General features: G+C 39.5%; 2 protein-coding genes across 4 annotated transcripts in view; both read left to right on the top strand.

Annotated features, from left to right (window-relative positions):
* LOC122349388 (stereocilin) overlaps positions 1-14,488 on the top strand; it is a 25,969-nt gene extending 11,481 nt beyond the window's left edge. Inside the window, exons 3-32 of the mRNA XM_043245412.1 lie at positions 291-509; positions 880-1,024; positions 1,117-2,244; positions 2,937-2,961; positions 3,059-3,554; positions 4,103-4,987; positions 5,095-5,157; positions 5,829-5,954; positions 6,269-6,435; positions 6,517-6,703; positions 6,777-6,892; positions 6,963-7,095; positions 7,182-7,364; positions 7,828-7,866; positions 7,941-8,111; positions 8,226-8,375; positions 8,860-8,918; positions 9,107-9,230; positions 9,459-9,541; positions 9,625-9,760; positions 10,375-10,571; positions 10,691-10,781; positions 10,865-11,024; positions 11,117-11,286; positions 11,368-11,523; positions 11,596-11,738; positions 11,816-11,964; positions 12,070-12,167; positions 13,891-14,038; positions 14,138-14,488. Of these exons, the coding sequence (XP_043101347.1) occupies positions 949-1,024; positions 1,117-2,244; positions 2,937-2,961; positions 3,059-3,554; positions 4,103-4,987; positions 5,095-5,157; positions 5,829-5,954; positions 6,269-6,435; positions 6,517-6,703; positions 6,777-6,892; positions 6,963-7,095; positions 7,182-7,364; positions 7,828-7,866; positions 7,941-8,111; positions 8,226-8,375; positions 8,860-8,918; positions 9,107-9,230; positions 9,459-9,541; positions 9,625-9,760; positions 10,375-10,571; positions 10,691-10,781; positions 10,865-11,024; positions 11,117-11,286; positions 11,368-11,523; positions 11,596-11,738; positions 11,816-11,964; positions 12,070-12,167; positions 13,891-14,038; positions 14,138-14,226 (5,748 nt within the window). The 5' untranslated portion in view covers positions 291-509; positions 880-948 and the 3' untranslated portion in view covers positions 14,227-14,488. The remainder of the gene's footprint in view (positions 1-290; positions 510-879; positions 1,025-1,116; positions 2,245-2,936; positions 2,962-3,058; positions 3,555-4,102; positions 4,988-5,094; positions 5,158-5,828; positions 5,955-6,268; positions 6,436-6,516; positions 6,704-6,776; positions 6,893-6,962; positions 7,096-7,181; positions 7,365-7,827; positions 7,867-7,940; positions 8,112-8,225; positions 8,376-8,859; positions 8,919-9,106; positions 9,231-9,458; positions 9,542-9,624; positions 9,761-10,374; positions 10,572-10,690; positions 10,782-10,864; positions 11,025-11,116; positions 11,287-11,367; positions 11,524-11,595; positions 11,739-11,815; positions 11,965-12,069; positions 12,168-13,890; positions 14,039-14,137) is intronic.
* Positions 14,489-16,243: 1,755 nt separating this feature from the next.
* furina (furin (paired basic amino acid cleaving enzyme) a) overlaps positions 16,244-20,139 on the top strand; it is a 77,018-nt gene continuing 73,122 nt past the window's right edge. For 2 of the 3 annotated variants that reach the window (XR_006251313.1, XM_043243734.1), the window contains exon 1: positions 16,244-16,700. The gene's annotated coding sequence lies outside the window, so the exon portion shown is untranslated. Of the gene's footprint in view, positions 16,701-17,875; positions 18,023-20,139 lie in introns of those variants that run through there. The other variant, XM_043243735.1, reaches the window with a different exon arrangement.

Raw genomic sequence — 20,139 nt, forward strand, 5'->3', positions numbered from 1 at the left:
TAGACGCAATTGTCATTATTACAATAAATCTTGGGTTATCAAAGGACTTTGAGAGAATGATTATTCAGTTGATTGTTTATTATGCAGCATTATCTGCATGTGCATTATCTATTGTAGATCTACTGTGCCCCGTTTTAGCCCCGAGTCGAAAGTAATGACCTACCATTGTAGCTCCTTTAATCTTAATTACTATGAAATTGCCTTGTGATACAAGAGTATACCCTCTTAAAGTTCCTTGGCCTTTCTCTTTTCTCATATTACATCCCTGAGCCTGTGGCCTCTCACTCCAGCACACAGTCAGCTGGCACATGACGGGACGATGTCCCTGAAACATGAAGCTGAGGCTTTTGAGGATCCAATTGAATCTCTAAGACTGGGAGGGGGAGCGGATCAAAAAGTGACAAATGCTGAAAGGGAAGGATGTAGAGAGAAGCACTGAGAAATAATTTGCTGACACTCATGCACAATCGTCTTTACATAAAGACAGGATTAAACGGATGCAACTGCTTGTAAGTACTAAAATCCTTTGATTTCTAATTAAAATTTTTAATCTTAAAATTTTGCATTTTGTTTGAAAAGACAAGATGCATTTGGCTACGTTTGGTCAAAAAAAAAAAACCATTTTAAAATCTAATTTGTAATTTTTTAATGAATGCATGACATCCAAGTTTAGTTATAGCATTTGAATGTAATTTTTTAAAAGACAAACCATAAGAATTTGAAGTGACACATTTTCTGTTTTTGAAACCCCCCTACTGTATAGTTTAGAAACTGGCAAACTTTTCTTTGTGAAAGTTTAGCCAAGTGACAGTGGATAGTCATTAAGATTTTATGTGCACTCCACGGTGTGACACTTTACGCTCTGAATGTCTCCGTCAGCTCCTAAAGGAACTCAAATGCAGTCTTACAAAGACAACAAAATGACTTTGTCTGTGCTATCTTGAGGCAATGGAACTTAGGATGGGGAAGTTGGGAATTGTAGTGATTTTGCTTGTACTGGAACAACTATCAGCCATCGCTGGAGGTAAGACGATACTGGCTGTTCCCGTTGTTTGTTTGTACAATGACTCAATTTGTTTCACTCTGTAACATTCACGAATGTTTCTCTCACGTTAGGAAGCAAAAAAGAGGATCAGAAGGAGGCTATTTTGAAAGAGCTTGTTGAGATATGGAGGAAGGGTGGAGGATGGAACCCACGTAGAGTACAACCACCAGCGGAAAGACAGAAAGATCGACAAACTCATTCGTTAGTGAGGAACATCATAGGAGGCCTCAAATCTCTAGGTGTCCTGCCAAAGAAAGGCAAGAGTATCCCGACTTTAAACAAAGCGTTCGATCGAAACAGGCTCTCGGGATTCCTGTATAATATCTCCATGTATCTGCAAGAGATGAGCGCAGAGTTAGATGATCGACAGCAACCTTTTGGTGATGACCAGTTTTGGGAGAACCTGCTCTACTCTCTTCTTCAGACTGGAAGGGAAACGTCGCTCGGATTATGGGATGGGAAGAGTCCTCCTCGACCCACTTTCAGGCTTCAGGATCTGTTTCTGTCGCTCCGGGGCAGCCCGCATTGGGATGGACTTCTGGGGTTGGTGCAAAGCATTTTAACCCTCACTGAGCGCCAGCCCCAAAAACCCATCCTGACTTTCATCTCCCAGAACTGGAAGACTATCAGTGCTTTGCTCGAAACTGTTCTTCAAGCTCTGGTCAGTGGGACATACGGCCAGGCCGTCGCAGGTCTCCAGGGTTTCATCTGTGTCCTCAAAGGACGAAACGACTGCGCCTTCAACCTGAGCTGGCTTGAGCAGCTCATCAGCTTTATGGAGACAAGGAACTGGAAGCCTGTGCTCAGTCTACACCCGGTGAGTGTGGAAAGCAGTCAAAGAGACGTCTCTTCGGGACGTTTCAAACCTTTCCTTGTGCCGCCGGAGGTGCTTCGTGAGGAGCAACTCTTGCTGAACCAAACGGGCGCTGATTCGGAGAGCCTCGCTTCTATGCAGGCTCTGCTTCTTCAGGCTCTGTCAAGGTCAAGCGCAGGAGAAAGGGCGACACAGTTCGCCGAGCGTAATCCTGCCCTCCTGCAGGGCTTGGATAACCTCAGACATGGATTTCTGCACAATGTCGGCCGCAGCGTGTATGGTAATCTGAGAAGAAAAGTGTCACATATGACCAAGGCACTGCTGGATGATGTCAGCAGCATGGTGGGAGAACCACAGTACAGTCACCAAGGAAAATGTTCTGTAGGCAAGTACTGCTACTTTAAACACACTCTAACCTCCACAACGCATATAATGGTTTATCTGTAACATTCAAGTTGGAACATCAGGAAAACAAATCTATCATTCTACTGTTCAGTCTTTCTGTCATTCCATCCATTCGTTATTCTATCTATCTATCTATCTATATCTATCTATCTATCTATCTATCTATCTATCTATCTATCTATCTATCTATCTATCTATTATCTATCACATATCTTTCTGTCATTCCATCCATCTGTTGTTCTGTCATTCTACTATATCTATCACTCTACCATTATATTTATCTTACTACGATTCTGTCTCTCATTCTGTCCTTCCATCATCTGTTGCTACTTTAGTTTAAATGAAGAAATTTGTTTCTAAAAGGCATTCTCAATTTAACTCTGCATGGCGCACAACTCTGACTGAAATCACTATGGCATTGCTAGTCATTAACCAGATCTTTGTAGCTCTAAATCCTATAGCCTGGATAATCTCCTGTTTCTTTTATGTCGGTAACCGTATACCGCTGGTATTATGTGCCCAGCTATGCTGTTACATCAAGGCCAATTGTATAATACAGAGACGCCGGCTCTCCATTTTCCTCAATTAATCAACAGTGTTCTGCGATCATCTGTGATTTGTATATAACTATTCACCCAGAACCTTTCCATTGACTTTTGTTTCTTTGTAAAGGTGACCTCAGGCAGTTAATATTGTGGTAAGTGTCATGAATTAGCAAGTCTTTCAATTATTAAACGGCAATTGTATAGTAAAGATTATTATAAATGAACTGTTTTGTCGTCCTTTTTGTACAGGGGAATTAGACATAACTTGACATGGAACGCTCAAGCGATGGGTTTCAGGTCGGATGGGTTACCCAGCAGGCCGTCTTTGATGACCTGCCCCTCTGCAGAGGAGGAAGCAAGGACTTTAAAACCACAGCGCTCATCTAGAAGACCTAAACTTCACCAGTCCCAGCCAAAAGTCAATGAGCAGAGAGATTCAGAGCCCTCAGCTTTAGCAGAGATTCTGGAAGCTGCCTGCAATGACTCTATTCCTGGTCTCACCGGTGTCTCAAATTTTACTGTCTTTCTCTACTGTAACCTTTTCGACGAAGAGACTGGCTCACAAGACCCCGAAGTCAACCATTTTGGGGTAGACCTTCATGCGACCTGCTCCGACGCTGCTTGGTACCTCTCAGCAGCGGAGGAAGACTTTCTCTGGGTTCACGTTTGCAGCGAATTCTTCGCTCACGAGTTTAACAAAACAGTGTGTGCCAACTCTACATTCTGGCTGCAACATGCACATCAGGTACATTTGAGTTACTTTTAGTTTGTTTCTGTAAAAATATCAAAAGGTTAGTTCACCCAAAATTAATGTTCTGTCATCATTTACTCACCAATCCCAAGAGTTAATTTTTTTTAATGAAACCTTGGAGGTTTCTGTACATCCTTTGAAAGTCCAGGTAAACTGAAATTACAAGATCCACAGATTTCAAAAAGACATGTGAATTTTTTTCTAATGTGTGATGCACACACAAGCTACCACATTTACCATATGTGATGTGCTCTGTATGTATTTATATGTGAATTAAAACTAAATGACTTTGACTAGTTGTTGTGTCTCTTCACAAGATTTGCATTAACGCTCAATCATATGGATTTCCTAATGAATGAGCGTTTTAGTTGGCTTGACTTCAATCTAGGGAGACAAACCCTTTCAGGATTCATTAAAAGTATCTTAATCTGTGTTTTAAAGATAACGTTTTTTATTGAGTAAACGATGACAGAATGTTTTTAGTCAACTATTGCTTTAAGGTTTTCTTTATTAGCAGTCTCCTTGCTGTGAAATTTTCTCAGGCAGAAGCTACAAGGGATTACCAGTACCTCAACCAATCAAGTATCGATGACCTCTGTCTTCAACTCTCCAATGATGTTTCTGGGGGATCTCCTCCAGACGCCACTGAAGACTGCTTAGAGCTGCTAAGCAGCAAGACTCTAACCGCCCAGGATTTTAGAAGGTGTTTTCTGCCCAATAACACAGCCCTTATTGCCTCTTTGTGCGGAAACGATTCATCTCAAATACCTCAAGATGGGAGCTGGGCAGCCGAGTACTGCTCCAAAGTTATTCCTAATCACTCTAATGAGGCCCCCAAAGACAACTGTGATTATTTGAACTGGAAGGCTGAACATTTTATGAACATCACAGCCCTCGAGATGTGCAGCAGTAAAGCAGGTCTGAAGGACTATATTTGCAAAAACTCCACACTGTACCTCACATTGGTTCGGAAGCAACCTTCGCTCTTAGACTACTGTTTGTACTCTGAAGAGAAGCAGGGCACCAAGTGTGTCCTCCAGAAGCTGTTCGACATGCTGCCAGCACCGTATGACTTTGACACGGCTCAACTTTGTATGAACCCCTTGCCTATTCTACAAGACGCTATTCATAAGCTTACTCTATGTGAAGGAGTAGTGGATGAACGTACGGGGTGGTTAGCGACAGTGAGCTACGTGCTTCGAGTGTTGGACTTCGTGATGGGGCTCTCGGCAGGACTGGAAGAGGGACAACGAGAGGTGCGTCAGAGCCTGGGGCAGGCCATTCTTCTATCCAGCCTACAGGACAATGCTTCCTTCTGGGCCACTCTACGGCCCGACGCATCAATAAGTGTACTTCACACTGTGGGTGTCTTCTTAAAGAGAGAACAGAATTCCACCTTGAAAGAGGATCTTTTAAGCTGTTTCAGTGTATGTCATGCATTTAAATTTTGCATAATTTCTCATGCTAGTATATATTTATATTACCATGCATTCAGCTTAATGCATTCAGTTTCAAAGGCTTTTCTCCCCAGCAGCCTGTCCTATGGGATCTCATTCAGAGGGAGGGCAACTCTTCTGCTTTAAGATTTTTAATGCAGGTATTACTCATTCTCTCTGATGCTAAATTATCTAGTCAGTTAAACTTAGGGTTTTCAAGCTTTTTGATGCCTTGTAGCCCTATATGATATTCTCATTACAGAAGACCCATTTTTAAATATATTCTTATAATAAAGGTTCTTTGTTGGCATCGGTTTTAAATAAAGAACTTTTAACTTCCACAGAATTTTTTAAATGCATAAAATATTTTTTATAGTGAACACACAAAGAAAAATAGTTCTTTAAGAACAAAATGTAAAAAATTAATCTTTATTAAGATTCTATAGAAAGACAGCTGTACATATTTTCATGTAAAGACGTATTTTTACTGTGTAAGAAAACTAGCAAAGTAAGTGTGATATTAAAGACAAAATGACAGCAAATAAGTAAAAAAAAATCATCATTATTATTGTATAATATCTTACATAGCAAAAAGTGTTATACAATTACAGCTTACGTTTCTGCAAAACATAGATTGAAAACCCTTGAGTTAAACCAAAATCCCAACATAAAAAAATATTGATTGATCAATTTCCATACTGTAGTTTTTAAATTTATTAAGCGAAAAGTTGATGAGTTAAGCTCTTTCACTTACAGGCGTTCTTTGCAAAACTGCGCTATTTTTTCAGCCCACATTTGTCAATGTCTAATTCTGACTTTTATACTTTCTAAGGAGTACCTGCAGATGCCTAGAGACAGCATTCGCAGTGTAGTTATGTCAGCGGAAAAGGATGCTGTGAAAAGATTCCTTTCCCACGTTCATCAGAGTTGGGATCAACTTCAAGTGGAAACTATACAGGTACACAGCCAAACGACATTTTACATCAAGGAGGTCAATTCAGATGTTATTCCAAAACAGTGATATGTGGCTTATATTAACAAGCTGATATTTTTCATATTTCATATAAAACTTTGATTTTAATTAAGAAAATTCTGTTTTTAAATAAAAAGTGTACAACAAAAAAATCTTTCAAATTATCTTTTTAACGAACAGTATGTATATTAATTCTGAGATTTGATCAAATATGCCATTACAATAACTTATATACTACCAATGTGTAATGCATTCCTATTTAAAAGTGCATGTATACATACATCTAGTATCGTTCACAGGTCTCTCCAAAAGAACAAGAGGCCATGGAAACCATGACAGCTGCTTTCATTCACAAGTTTCCACGCGTCACACCAGAGCTTTTCATCGACCTCTCCCAGTTTATACCGTACATGTCTGTCTCAGATATTATGACCTTCCCTGCCTCCCTCATGGTCAACGAAAGTGTGTAAGTGGACCATATCGAAACTACATTTTATGATTTGGCCCAATGTCCTCCTAAAACAATCATTATATTCACTCGCTCCAGATTGCTGGCCATTAGTGATCACAGCTCTGAGATGAAGTCTCCACAAAAACAAGCCTTCATAAGACGGCTGTTGCAGTCCAGTGCAGCTGGAGATGTGCCTTCGTGGCCTTCATACTTCCTCAGCTCCATTCTGCCTCTACTCCCACATCTCCCAGTCAGTCACTTTCAGCAGCTCACGTCTCAACAAGTAAGTAATGTTTAATTCAGGAGATCCTGCTTTTTTCATTTCACTTGCCGAAAGTAACGGGAATGTTTGACAGCTCACTCCCTTATTGGAGATGCTGGGAAACAGCAGCCTGGATGCCACTAGGGGGCGCCACGTTCTTCGTACTGTGTTTGGCAGAGGGAAGAACCTGACGAGTGACAACATAATGAGGTACAAATTCAGTTCAAAAGTCATTTGTAAATTTATAAACGGATACAAGACACCGTCTATCTCCCAACAGGTTAGGAGTTCTCATATGTTACCTGAACTCTGAGGACATACAACAGCTGTTGTCTTCTTCGAATCTCTCACCTGTCCTGTGGCAGCAGCTGGCACAATGTGTATCAGAGGGACACATCAGTGGAAGTGGCAGAGTGAGCCTTGATTTTTTTTTTTGGGGGATGTTGTGCATAGTGTAATAATATTGAGTGTTATTCATGAAGAGTTCTTTCATCTGCAGCTGTCACATTGGCTTGGGACGGCCCTTAAATCTTTAAATGCCAGTATCTTATCAGCTTCGGCAATGGCCTCGTTACATGGTATGCTGCCACAAATGGGTGCTTCATTTTTGGAGCCGCTGTCCTCAAACGAGTTGTTGGATCTGGTAACTCTGCCGGGTATGCCAACTTTTCCACCTGCTCAGGTAAAAGAACATTAGAACGAAAGCTTTAAAAAAATGTGAATATAAGTAGAATTAAACTACCTTGAAAACTAAAGTTTATCATGCTAAAAATGACAAAAAAGCCTGAAATTGCACAAGCAAAAGCCTTGAAATTGCATAAGCCTCAATGATACTGTATATCAGGGTTGTCCAGTCCTGGTTCTGGATGGCCAGCGTCCTGCAGGGTTTAGCTCTAACTTATTGAACATAACTACTTGGACGATTCTGGAAGACCTTGATTACTCTGGTTTAAAAGACAGACAGACAGATAAATAGATAATAGAGCCCTTGTCCTGTAATTCCAATAGAATGGCCAATTCAGTTCAAAGTCCAGCTTGTGAATTGGACAAAGCCAGTATTTCAATTTTAAATATTGTAAATAGTGTGAATACATTGCATAATTTGATCTATATATTAAAACCCTTTTCCTTTTCTCTTAATGCAGGCATTCCAGATACTGAACAAAATAGCAGAAGAAACACATGTAAGCTTTATACCAGTGTAGTTATGACGCTTACCTTTAGTGAGTCTTGTGTTCACACTCTCAATCCTGTTTAGTTCAGTGCCAACACGCTCTGCAGACTGAAGCCATTGTTTCCGGGTCTGGGGCCTTTTTTCTTGAGAAAGCTGGTTGTACTTGAATCTGCACCTGATTGTCTGTGTTGGAGTTCAATGCTGACTCGCCTGCAACCTGCTCATCGAGCAATGGTCCATTTCACACTCCAACAGGTTTGGACTTCTCGTGCTTAAAAATCTGTACAAAACAATACCCATTTTTCATTCGCTTTTATGCATTAGATTTGGTTTGGTCAGTTGGAGCACAACGCATGCTTTTTGTTTTAGGCTCTGGAAGGCACGTCTGCAAATATAACACAGCAGTTGCAATGTCTTCTACCATTCGTCTCGTTGAGGAAATTAATGTCAGATCTAGATGGACAGGCGGTCCTTCGTCACATATCTGTGTATAAGCATATGCCATGGTCTCACCAACAGGTACAAACCTAATTTCATACCTTTGGCAAACTGGCATTTTCTAGTTCACAGACTGTCAATGTTGCATGTCATGCACAAAAACATAAAAGTCTTTAACTAACGCTGACAACATCTTTTTAAAGGTAATGTTCATTTTCACTCAATACGCATTTTTGAGAAACTATAGAAGCACTGAATATTCAGCTCCAGCACTCTGTAGGCTACATTCAGTGCCCTGTACTGCTCTTGCCAGACAAAGCTGATCTCAAGTTCTTTGGTGGATTATTTGTCATGCTTCAAAGGAGCCTTTCAGTAAATTAATAATCTGAGCCCCTCAACTGCCATCAAGCAAATTGATCTTAATGTGGTACAATAGCCTCCACCAGGGAATATAAATGAATAATCACCCACATTAAAGAGACCTTGTCTCAGCCAAAAGTGTATTAGATACAACCTTGAGGGTGATCCAGTTTCTCAGACTCACTTGTTGTATTTGACACAACAGGCTCAAATGCTGTTCAAAATGATTCAGCGGACCGTAAACATCACAAGAGAGTCAATACTGTAAGTGATATCTAGTTCTTTATGATTGTTGACTGGTCTGCTAGCCTCAGCTGTTATATTTTTCTTTGAAAATTTGCTCTGGTCTTGGTTGTATCATAGTCTGGATCTCCAGCATTATGCATTGTTTTTATATTTGTGTCATTTTAAAATTTAATAAACATTCACGCAATTTCTTTTTTCCACTTTAGTGATTTAGGTCGCATTGCTGGTGGCATGAGCTGTGAATGGCTGAAGCTTTGGGTAAACGAGTCAGGCTTTTCTGAATTGTTGCAATTCATCACTAAGTTGCCAGGAGGACTTAGACCGAGTTTGGTAAGAATATGAGAAATCTTATTAAAATGCACATTAACATTAACATAAGACTGTGCTGTTGAAATGCAAAATGGAGAGATTATAATATTTTGATTTAACGTTATTTGACGTAGCCCATGGCATTTTGTTCCCCATGTTCCTCACCAATAATGTATGTGACACAACTTATGAAAGGGACGTTTTTACCATCTGCAGGAAATGAACAAAACTGATGTTATGTTTCTACAGAGGAAATGTGTTGTGGTGGAGGTACGGAAACGGCCTGCTATTAATCTAAATGACTTGGACCCCTCATTTACTGCAAGATTACCGTAAGATCAGCGATTGTTTACACAGATTCTCAGTTGTTTGTTCGTTTACATACACGGTCCTACTGTTGTATTTTATGTCTCAGGCTGACCATGATGGAGCATCTGTCTAACTCCTCACTCATTAGTGTATTGGACCATGTTCGACAACACTTTATTGACTTTCTCCAGCTTCCACGGCACAAGCAAACGGCCCTAGCAGAGAAAGCTATCGATGTACTCGTAAGCACAAAACCATTGCGGATTTTTAACATTTCATGACTGAGGTTAATGCAGTGTAACATTTCAGAAAGGTTTTACAGCGAACCAGACGAACCGCCCTCATCTAGTAATTCGCATTTTCACCAAATTTTTGTTTTAATTTAATTTGTATTAAAAAAAAAACCCCAACCCTAATAAACAACTGTTTTTTCCATGCATTTCCAAAAATGTGGATGTGGTTTGATACTTCATTTATTAATTGTTTTTGCTGTAATTCAAAACTTTTCCAGTATCACATGATCATCCTAATTTACTGATTAGCTGCTTAAGAAAACATTATTTTCATATGTTATCAATGTTGAAATCAGTTGTGCTGCTTGGTATGTTTTTTAATTTATAATCAGATTTTCCAGGATTATTTGATGAATAGAAATTTCAAGAGAAAAACAAAAATTTTGTAACATTAGGAATAATAATTATTATGAATACATTTATTGCATAATTCTTTACTGAGTATGCCAAATTACCAATATAAGTCAACTATGCCAAAGAATGAGATTATGCAGACGCATACATAATACACATTGTTAAAGTTAAAAATTCCTTATTTTCTATCCTTTTATCTCCACTGATAGAGCATCTCTGAAAATGGCCTCTCTGGGGCCTCCATGGAAATGCTTGGTCCTTTTCTGCCCTTCTTGGACAGGGATGTGTTCGCTCACATAGACCGGGCGGCTTTGAAACTGCAACTGGAGGAACTGAAACAATATTGCCTGCCCTCTGACACCTTCAGACAAATAGCAGCTTTGCTCACAGAGAGAAGCATGCTAGGGTTAGAGACAAATTAATTCCATTTTCTGACTGCAACTATAAAATGTAGTTCCACATGTTAAGCAATATACAAATTGCGTCTGTACTGGCAATTTGACAAAGCCCTGTTGTTTGCAACAGAGATCCAAGAAAATGGACAGTTGGGGATGTTGATCATGTGGGTAGACTTCTGTTCACCCTTTCACCCCAGCAGATAAGATCTCTACCACTGGTGAGGAAAACGCAGGCCTTTCTTTTCTATTCAGCTAAATCTCAGGATTTCATCACATTAAACATCTTCCTTCTTCCATCAAGGTTGATTTAGGTAAAGACACAGTTGAGCAGGTCCTGATGAGCCAGTGGCTTTGGAAAAGCAGCGAATTGGGAAAGGCTTGTTTGGACCTGAAAGGACTACGAGAAAAGATGAATGATCTCACCCACAGGATCGTTAAAGGTCGATGGTGGATGAGAAGGGGTGAGTTGTGCGCTGTATTCTTTTACAGAAACCATTAGATATTATTTATGATTCCTTCAGGAAGGTAAATCACATTTTCTGTTGCCTACTAGGGCCCATTCCAAGCTGTGCAGACATTAAAGGGACGTTTCCATCGGCCTGGAGGTCCTATCAGCTGAATCGAATGAAGAGGCGGGAGTTGAAGATGTGTGTTGAGTTCATCGGTCAGGATGACACACTTGACGTTGAGCAACGTGAAGCACTTTGGATGGAACTCAGACCAGTTAAGCCTCTTCTGCTTGACCAAATTTAGTTGTTTATTGATTATCAAATGTTTTATTTCACATGAAAACCCTTATTTTAGGTGTATAAACCAGTGAAGCAGCTTAAACCAGAACAGGTGTTGGAACTGGGTTGTATAGTGACAGAAATGGGAGAAAGAGAGCTACAGGCTGTCAACTTGTCCGATCTGGCTGTGGTGGCCCATCTTGGGGACCTCAATGGGTGGAACGCAAAGAAAGTATGTTTTTAGTAGTTCGGATTAGCCTTAAGACCTAAATAGGAAAGATACGACTTTTTGCTTTTTAAACAGATGAGAGCAGTTGTCCTTGGTATAATGAAGCGACTTAAACAAAAGCCTGAAGAACTTGGTGTGGTGGAGCTTGTTTCCTTTGGACATCTACTTTGTGGCTTCAGTTCGTCTGAAATTTCTCATCTAGACCCATTCAACCTGAGGTAAAAATCATTTTACACTATTCAAAATACAAAACGATTCCCTTCAAAACCATTGAAAGCATGTTTGTGTCCATTAGTGTGGCCGCTTTGTTTCTGGGGGAGATGGTACTGCCGTGTTCGGAGCAGCAGGCCGAGGCTCTGACTTCACGCCTATCCAGTCCTCTGGGCTTCGGTCCAGTCAGCAGCTGGGGCTCTGAGGTCTTCACTGAGATCGGGACTTTGGCAGGTACTGAGGGTGGATTCAATTACAATCAGTTCAATGGACAACATAAACATGCCAAATTGGGCAGACTTACAAAAAGAATAAAACAAACTGATTCTGTGTCCTTAGCTGGACTGGAGGATATGGTATTGTCTGCACTAATAAAAGAGCAAGTGGAAGGACTTACACCAGCCGCAATAACCCTGATACCTCCTAGAAAATTTGCTGTGAGTCATGGATATATCTGCTTTCATTCATTCTCTTTCACTCTCTATCTTCCTGTTAATTGTAAGACCTCAGTATTGTACTAATTGTCTAAAGACACGGTCACATGGCATGTTTCGTTGCTTGGCCAATTTTCTGTGGCCGAAATCTAATTATTCCAGTAAGAAATTGTGCGATTGAGAGTTTTACCTCAAAGATTACACTTACTCATTTGGTCATGCACTTTTGGCCCACAAGAAGTTGCTTTCAAACCAGTCAACCAGAATCTGTGATTATATGAAGGCCCTTTTAACAGAGCAAGAGAATTTGTCATTTCTAAACTACTGCAATGCTCTTCTGGCTGGACTTCCATCAAACACAATAAAACCTCTGATGATTCAGAATGCAGCAGCACGGCTGGTATTCAATGAGCCCAAGAGAACCCATGTTACACCTCTCTTTATCTCCTTACATTGGCTACAAGCTCGCATCAATTAAAATTCTAAGGCATAGTTCACCCAAAAATTAACATTTGGTCATTGAAATTACTGTTTGCCGATCTTCATATCCGGAATGCTGGATTCTGTCAATTTACTGCTTAAACAATTCTCATCATTAAAAAAATATATCCTCTGTCTCAGTCTCCTAAAAGACAGAAGACAGTAACTGTCTGTTTGTCTCTCAAAAATGAATCGCTGTTGTACTCTCAATTGTAAGTCGCTTTGGATAAAAGTGTCTGCAAAATTAATGTTTTGAGAATACACCTAATGATACTAGATTTTGCCTGCGAAATTTTCTTTGCACAGTTCACCCAAAAAAGTACTCATTAATTACTTGCCCTTTTAGCTTTGTAAAATTACGGTTGAACCCCTGTTGTCACATGGACTATTTTACTGTCCTTGTTATGTTTGCATTGATCGTGGTAATATCCTTGCTGTCTATGGAGGGTCAGAGAGCTCTCAGATTCCATCAAAAATATGAAGGTCTTATGGGTTTGCAACGACATGAGGGTGAGTAATTAATGACAGAATTTTCTTTTTTTTCTTTAACCGAAAAAAGGTCTATTGTCTATTTTTAATAGCGTAGCACTGTATGAAGCATTGCTCACAGAGAAGTGACTTTCAAACCGAGCAGTTTTCTGCAGGTCAACACGCCAGATCTGTGTAGGGAAATCTTTCACCTTCCAGTGAAATACTCCTATTAAAATGCTTCCAATTGTGAAATCTGCAGAAGTAAATGTGACCAAACCTTTAAAAAGTTTAGACGTTAAAACAGTCTCAGAAAACCTGCGTACTTCTACTTTACAGCACCCCAGCCATAGCCGTATGCATTCAGACAGACACTCTGGTTGTGGTTCCACATTACGATGCTGTACATCTGGATTAAAATAACCCCACTTTTATGTCTCCAAAAACAGATGCATTTTTGTTGCTAATGAATGCAATAACAGTTCTCTTATGCAAATATGCCCTAAGAAAAGCTTCTGAGCAACATCATGGCAGCCCTACACCAGCATAATTGCGCAGGTCCTCTGGATTACTGTAGGTCACTTGCATGTTTGGTGGGTTGTTGAAGCAATCTAATTGTTTTGAATATTGTTAGTGCATATACTAATAAGTATTTGTCGTGGCCTTTAAAGAGCCATTTGTGTTTCTCTCTTAGCTTCCAACCAACAATCATTGCAAGGAAGACCCCAAATCGTTGCCGAGGTTGCTTCATCAGCCGTGTTTCATTTCATTATTTCAGGTGGTATTCAGTGCCACGCAGCTGTCTTGGCTGAGCTCTGAACAAGCGTGTGCCGTGACAGAGGAGCAGTGGGCGGAATTAGACAATGAACAAAGACAAGCACTTGGCATGGCCCAGTATGAAGGCGAACTAATGCTTGAGCACAGAGGTAAGCAGTATTCTGGATGTAGTTATTTGGGTTCTTAACTAAATATGCTTTGCTAGCTGAAAATAATTGCATACAGTAATATAATATTTGTCTCTGCAGGCAGGAACCAGGCTCCATCGTTATGGTTTGCTGGCAGCTTCGGAAAATGTTTATTACTTTTTGTCTTTACATTGTGGATACTGTTATAAAGATTATAACCTGAGGCTTTTTATTTGTTCCTCTTTATTGAATTCTTAAATCTATAATTAAATGCCAACTCAAAAGCAAAACTAATACTTGAAGCATTATGAAAGCCAACACGGGTATCGTCTGAATGAGAGTTTAAACAGCTGATGAAACAGTACAGTAATGCACATAACAAGCGAAAATGGTCCAAAACGGTTCTAAACAAATATGTTGATGGATTTTGATGTGAAAGTACAATAGGGGATGGACTCTTTTACCGGAGGAAGCATTATTATGGAGTCTTATTTTTTCCAGAAGCAGCGTTTAAACGCCACAGTGATGGATTTCTGACAAACATGCAGGTTTTTTTATCGGTTGACTCTCATTCCGACGGCACCCATTCACTGCAAAAGATCAATTGGTGTGCAAGTGATGTAATGCTGTAATTTCTCAAAATCTCCTCAGAAACAAACTCAAGTACATTTTCTGTTTTGGGTGAACTATTCCTTTAATCGGCTACACTAAATAAATGTCCTCCAATGGAACAGATATCAAGCGGTGTTTGGACAACAAAAAGCAATTAACTTTAGATGTATGTCAAAGACTTGGGGCTTACTGCATTTAAACGAAAATCAATGAGGCGCCCACAAGAAGGTACAGAGTGCTAATTTGAACATGCATCAATATGGTTCAAATGCATCTTAATATGCACACTATCCACCATGCCACAAAGTCCCCACCAACTCCCGCATGGTTCTAATAGTAGGCTAATGCTCACATAAATAAACCAGATTCTAAATGTTATCGCAGACCATATGATGATGCATCACTATATGTTTACGTCCAAGACTTTAGCAACCAAATCTAACAAGAATGACTCCACTGCAGAGACAAACTGTAGCTTTTGGGTTAAGGGGCAAAAGCTTTTCAAAACGTTTCTAACGCATTCATAATGAAATACAGCCAGCTAACAAACTGTCCGTCTACATAATGAGTTGTCAGCCCATTACGTTGCCTTTCACAAAGACTACTGACAAATAAAACATAGCTTGACCTTTGGCCATCAAACCGCTGATGCTTGAGTATTACCATAATGGCAAGCAAGCGGTGAAATATGAAATATACGCTTTGAAACGTGATCCCGCTTGACGTGAACATAATGAGTTTGGGCTTCAGGAGCTTCATTAGCTGGATCATTAAGTCAGCTGTGGGTAGATGCTCCCAATCTAATTGATGGGCGCTCGAGAGAGGACGCACTTACCCGCCTAATTTGCATTCCGACTTGAAGGGCCGCTTTGCTTCGTCGTATTACTCGAGGAGCGGTAAGACTGCTGTTGCGCACTTGCTTATTATTGAAAATTAACATATTTAAATTTTCTAAAATACTCAGAAAGTTTCACGATCACGTTTGTGATAATGCAGGATATCGTGCGAACATGACATCCAAGACGTTGTGGGTTTGAAAGCGAGCTGCGCATGCGCAAATAAACTTTTTTTTTTTTTTTTTTTTTTTGTGAAAGCGTGAAAATGCATAATACAGAATGCAACAACAACATTCTGCTATAAATTGCATTGTAGTACATGCATACAACTTGTATTTGGAATATGTATCCGTAGTAGCCTACTTTGCAAATCATTTATTTAACGGTCCCGTCAGGTAGGGGAAGCCCTAAAACCACGTCAAAAGTAAAATTCTTAATAAAGAGTTTTAATTTAAATTATAATTTCATTTCACGTCAAATTGGCAGATTGTAGTATATTTCTCATGTTTATTTTCCCTAGAAAAAAAAATCAGAAAGTTAACTTTCATTAGATCAGACGCAAACCTTCAAGCTTGTAACGAGGTGTAAAAACGACACCCTTAACGATATCTGCATTACAAGCATTTTGTATCTTGCTGGAATGTATTTGTTATTTACCTTTAAAAAAATTTTTTTTAAGTAAACTGCGCGCGCGCGTCCAGCAGATGGCGCGAGCAAGTCACGCGCTCCAGCGGCCGCGTCCTGACGTCGCATCTCATTGCGTACATCTGTGACGTATTTCCTGAGAAGCAGTGCGTAGACCACCTCTTCGGTCCGGTCCCTGGATAGAGGTGTATTTTTTTTTAATTAATTTGTTTCTTTACTTGATTTTGCCGTTTTGAAAACGTTCTAGCAATGCGTCCGTAACTATGTTGGCGCGTCGGTCCAGAGGTGGCTCAGACGAACCGGGTCTCAGTGATGCCTTAGCGTCGCGTCGCGTGCGACAGAGCGAGCAAACCTATCGCAAAGTTTCCCTATTGTACAGTAGATGAGTGCGCGTGGACTTTAGGACAGTCCGGTACGCCAGGACGCTCGAGCCTGTCCTATTCACAACACTACTTCGTCGGCGTCTTGAGTTTAGCTTTGTTTTTTGGCGTCGGTCAAACACGGAGGACTTTCCGTCGTGTCTGTGGACGGGTTTAGTGGATTTACGTCGTGTCCAAGGAAACGGAAGATTACAAGCCGATGCTGTCGAGGTAAGAAATTCATTTAGTACTTGTAAAGTAAAGCGTCGCTGTGTTTTTGTATTGAAATGGCGTGCGATTATAGTCTACGAACTTAGGTAACGCATTATACTTATCTTCCTGTGATAACGTTATCTCGTTCTATAGACTAACGTTAGACTTGTTGAAAAAGGCACATGGGTAAGTTACAGCTAAGTTACAGCGCAATAGACGTATGTACGTTAGTGTACGTGTTCACCTAAAGGTATTTAAACACTTGGATAGTAGTGGGGTTTATATTTTGTTAATCATTTTTGAAACAAACAACACACACACATATTTTCCTAGCAAAGCAATTATAGTAAAGTTAAATATTGAACACAATGTAGTTGTGTGTGTGTGTGTATATGTATGTGTGTGTATATATATGTATGTATATATATATATATATATATATATATATATATATATATATATAGATATAGATATATAGATATAGATATAGATAGATATCTATCAGACAGATATCTATCTATCAGACAGATAGATACATAAATGATTGTCTAAAATTTGTTCACATTGTTTAGTAGTATTGCGTGTCTCATTATTTTCAACTCTCTAGTATGTTTTATGTTTTTAAAAATGTTATTGCAGAAATGCCTCAGACGGGTTAGTTCTGTGCAAAGCATGGTTTTGTTTGCAGATGCCACTTGGGTTAATGCTGTCGTTAAGTGTGGGCGCTTTGTTCTGATATTGTGAAGCAGAGCATTCAGCTTGAAATATTTTACACTTTTATAAAAGGTGAAGTGTTGTTATTAGCTCGATGAGTGAGGTGCACGGATCTCCACGTCAAAGTTAATGTTTATTTCCTCTTTTTTTTTTTTTTTTTTTTTTATCCTCGAAGTAGTTAAATTTGTCTTGTTTTCGTTCTCTTTCCTCATGAGACTAACGCTTGAGCCATTACCAATCCAAGCGTATTGCTCGCCAGGAAACGGAGTTTGTCTCCTCTTTGGAACAAGCGTTTGCTTGTGTTTTGAAATCAAGAATGGACTGCGTGCGTAAAGCAAGACTAATAAAACGTAGGCTCCCTCTCAGGCTTGCATGAACCTAAAAGTCCCACGTTTTGCATCCTGCCTCGAGTTTAGTTTTTTTTTCTAAGTGGTCGACAATTACCGTCAAACATCTCCCTGCCGGTTTCCTCTCCCTGTTAAGTGTTAACCGTGTTGTGATGTCATGAGTGGGTGTACTTTGAAATCAGGGCTGGCACAGCTTTAAATTGCTGTCAGGAAAGTTACGCACTTCTTGCTTAGTGCTTAGCCTACTTAATCTGGGTTAGACACGCGTTCGGTGCTCAAGTGAGTATTCTGTTTTTTCTCTTTTATCCTGACCTGATAAAAACATTGTGTAGGGGGTAAGTGACCTGTGGCGTACTGCTAAGTTAGTTTAAGTTTCATGTTTTTCTTTTAAACATTTATTATTGTTATTGTTACTGTTGTTGTTATTTTTGCCAAAGAAGTGCAGTTTTAACGCTTGCGAGGTGCTTTGAATATGTAGTCTAGTTTTGTTTATGCATGCGGTACTTTGATCCTGCTTGGTACATTTATTTGGCTCGGCTATCAAAGCTTTGTAGTAATATCTCAGCGTTCTCATAAACAGCGTTTAATGATTTGTGGTGATCAAAACTGCTGTCAGCTGTTTCATTCAGCTTTACTGTTAAGTAACGTATTAAACACGCGACGCAATTACAGCCGTTGTTAGCCAGAATTGTCATTTAGATCGGACTGTTGTGTTTTTAAATCCGTGTTTTGAAGCATTTCGAAACGCAAAAGTGTTTGTGTGAAATCCTATCTGTTTCAGAATATACACCGTTTTCTTTCCTGATGGTGCATTTCTGGTATAACAGGTAGCACGAATGATTCTGGGTTTCAAAGAAGTCCAGTTCAACACATCCAACAGCATTCTTCTGGCATTGTTGTGGTGATAATTGCATAGAGAATCAAAGAGCATATAAAAAAAATAAAAAAGACGTCACTTAAACCAACACAGCAATGAGCGCAACATTTGTCATGAGGAATTATACAATAATAGCTCTGTACTCAAAGGAAATGCCAGCAGGCTTTTTTTTTGTTTTTGACCTTTGTGAAACAGAATGCAAATGTGAGCAGAAGATGGGTTGTTTTAACAGATCATGAGACATAATTTCAATTACTTGCCTTGTTTACACAAAAAAAAGCACTCATTTTGTCCAGTGAGACCGTGTGAGCGTTTATGTGATTATGAAAGAGGCTATTATGGGTGTGGACAGGTCAAACGGACTCGGCATGAATCGCTCCACCTATAGTACGTGCATTGAATCATCAGATAGTTCTCCAGACTTGTTCAGGACAAGACGGGGGTTTTTTTTTTTTGTCTCGTAAGATCAAATAAAGTGCAAGACAGCTCACCCGTTGAGTCAATCAAAGTGGTTTCCGGGGCGGGAAAAAAGGTATATTTTCTCTACCTTCAGATAAACGAATGGACGGAGGGTAAGTTTTATTCCAGAATCGCCAGCTTAGGTTTATGGCGAGTCGAGGCTCAAGTCAACAAGTCTTGCATCATCATTTGCTCAGTCACAAGAGTGAAGCGACGGGATGGTTTTGCAAAGAGACGACAGCCTGTCATAACTGAACATGTTGATGACTTTTTCTCTAGAAGAATAAGTCAGCTGTCCTCCCTCCCGTCATCCGTTTACTGGTGGCTTACCAGCAAAGATGATGACTTGGCACGTCTCCTATGAAAGTCCATTTTTTTAATTTTTTTTTTCCCCAAGAGATTAGACCTTGTAAAATTGAAACTTTGTCTGCTTGTTTTGGGCAGTCGAGAATAAACTGGTAGTGTTTGGCTCTGCGTGGTTTTTAGTATACGGTAGCACAGTATTAATGTCTTGTGTTGCATCTAAAGAAGTGTACATTTTTATAAGCATTAAATCGCTGGAGGTTGCAGAATATTTTTTTAAATACTCTGCTGCTATATCAAGCAGCAAATCGTGTGAGCGTGTCATGATGCTGCTTTTTTTTTTTTTTTGCTGTTACTCAATTCATGTCAAATCGCCAACTCAAATTGAAAACCAATGCCTTTACATCTCTGCAGATCTTTGTCAAGGTGAACACCCTTTTTTATTCACAGTCTATACATTCTTGATTTTTTTTATTATTTTTTTTTTTTAAGTAATATTTTAGATATTCTGTGTACCATCCCTGTAGTAGACGTTGAATAAAAATCTTTACCACCTCCATTTTTTCCAAATTCAGTTGTTTATTTTTTTCTATTTTAAATTGTTCTAGACTCTTTTAGATGATTAAATTAGATGTTATTTATCAGATATTAAACATATTAAATGGGATTTTATTGAAAGTTAAACTAAATTATCAAACCTGATTCTCAAACATTCTTTTTCCATTAATTTTCTGCCTTCCATTTTTTAATTGCTTCA

This window comes from Puntigrus tetrazona, chromosome 7 (genome assembly GCF_018831695.1).
Source record: "Puntigrus tetrazona isolate hp1 chromosome 7, ASM1883169v1, whole genome shotgun sequence".
NCBI lineage: Eukaryota > Metazoa > Chordata > Actinopteri > Cypriniformes > Cyprinidae > Puntigrus > Puntigrus tetrazona.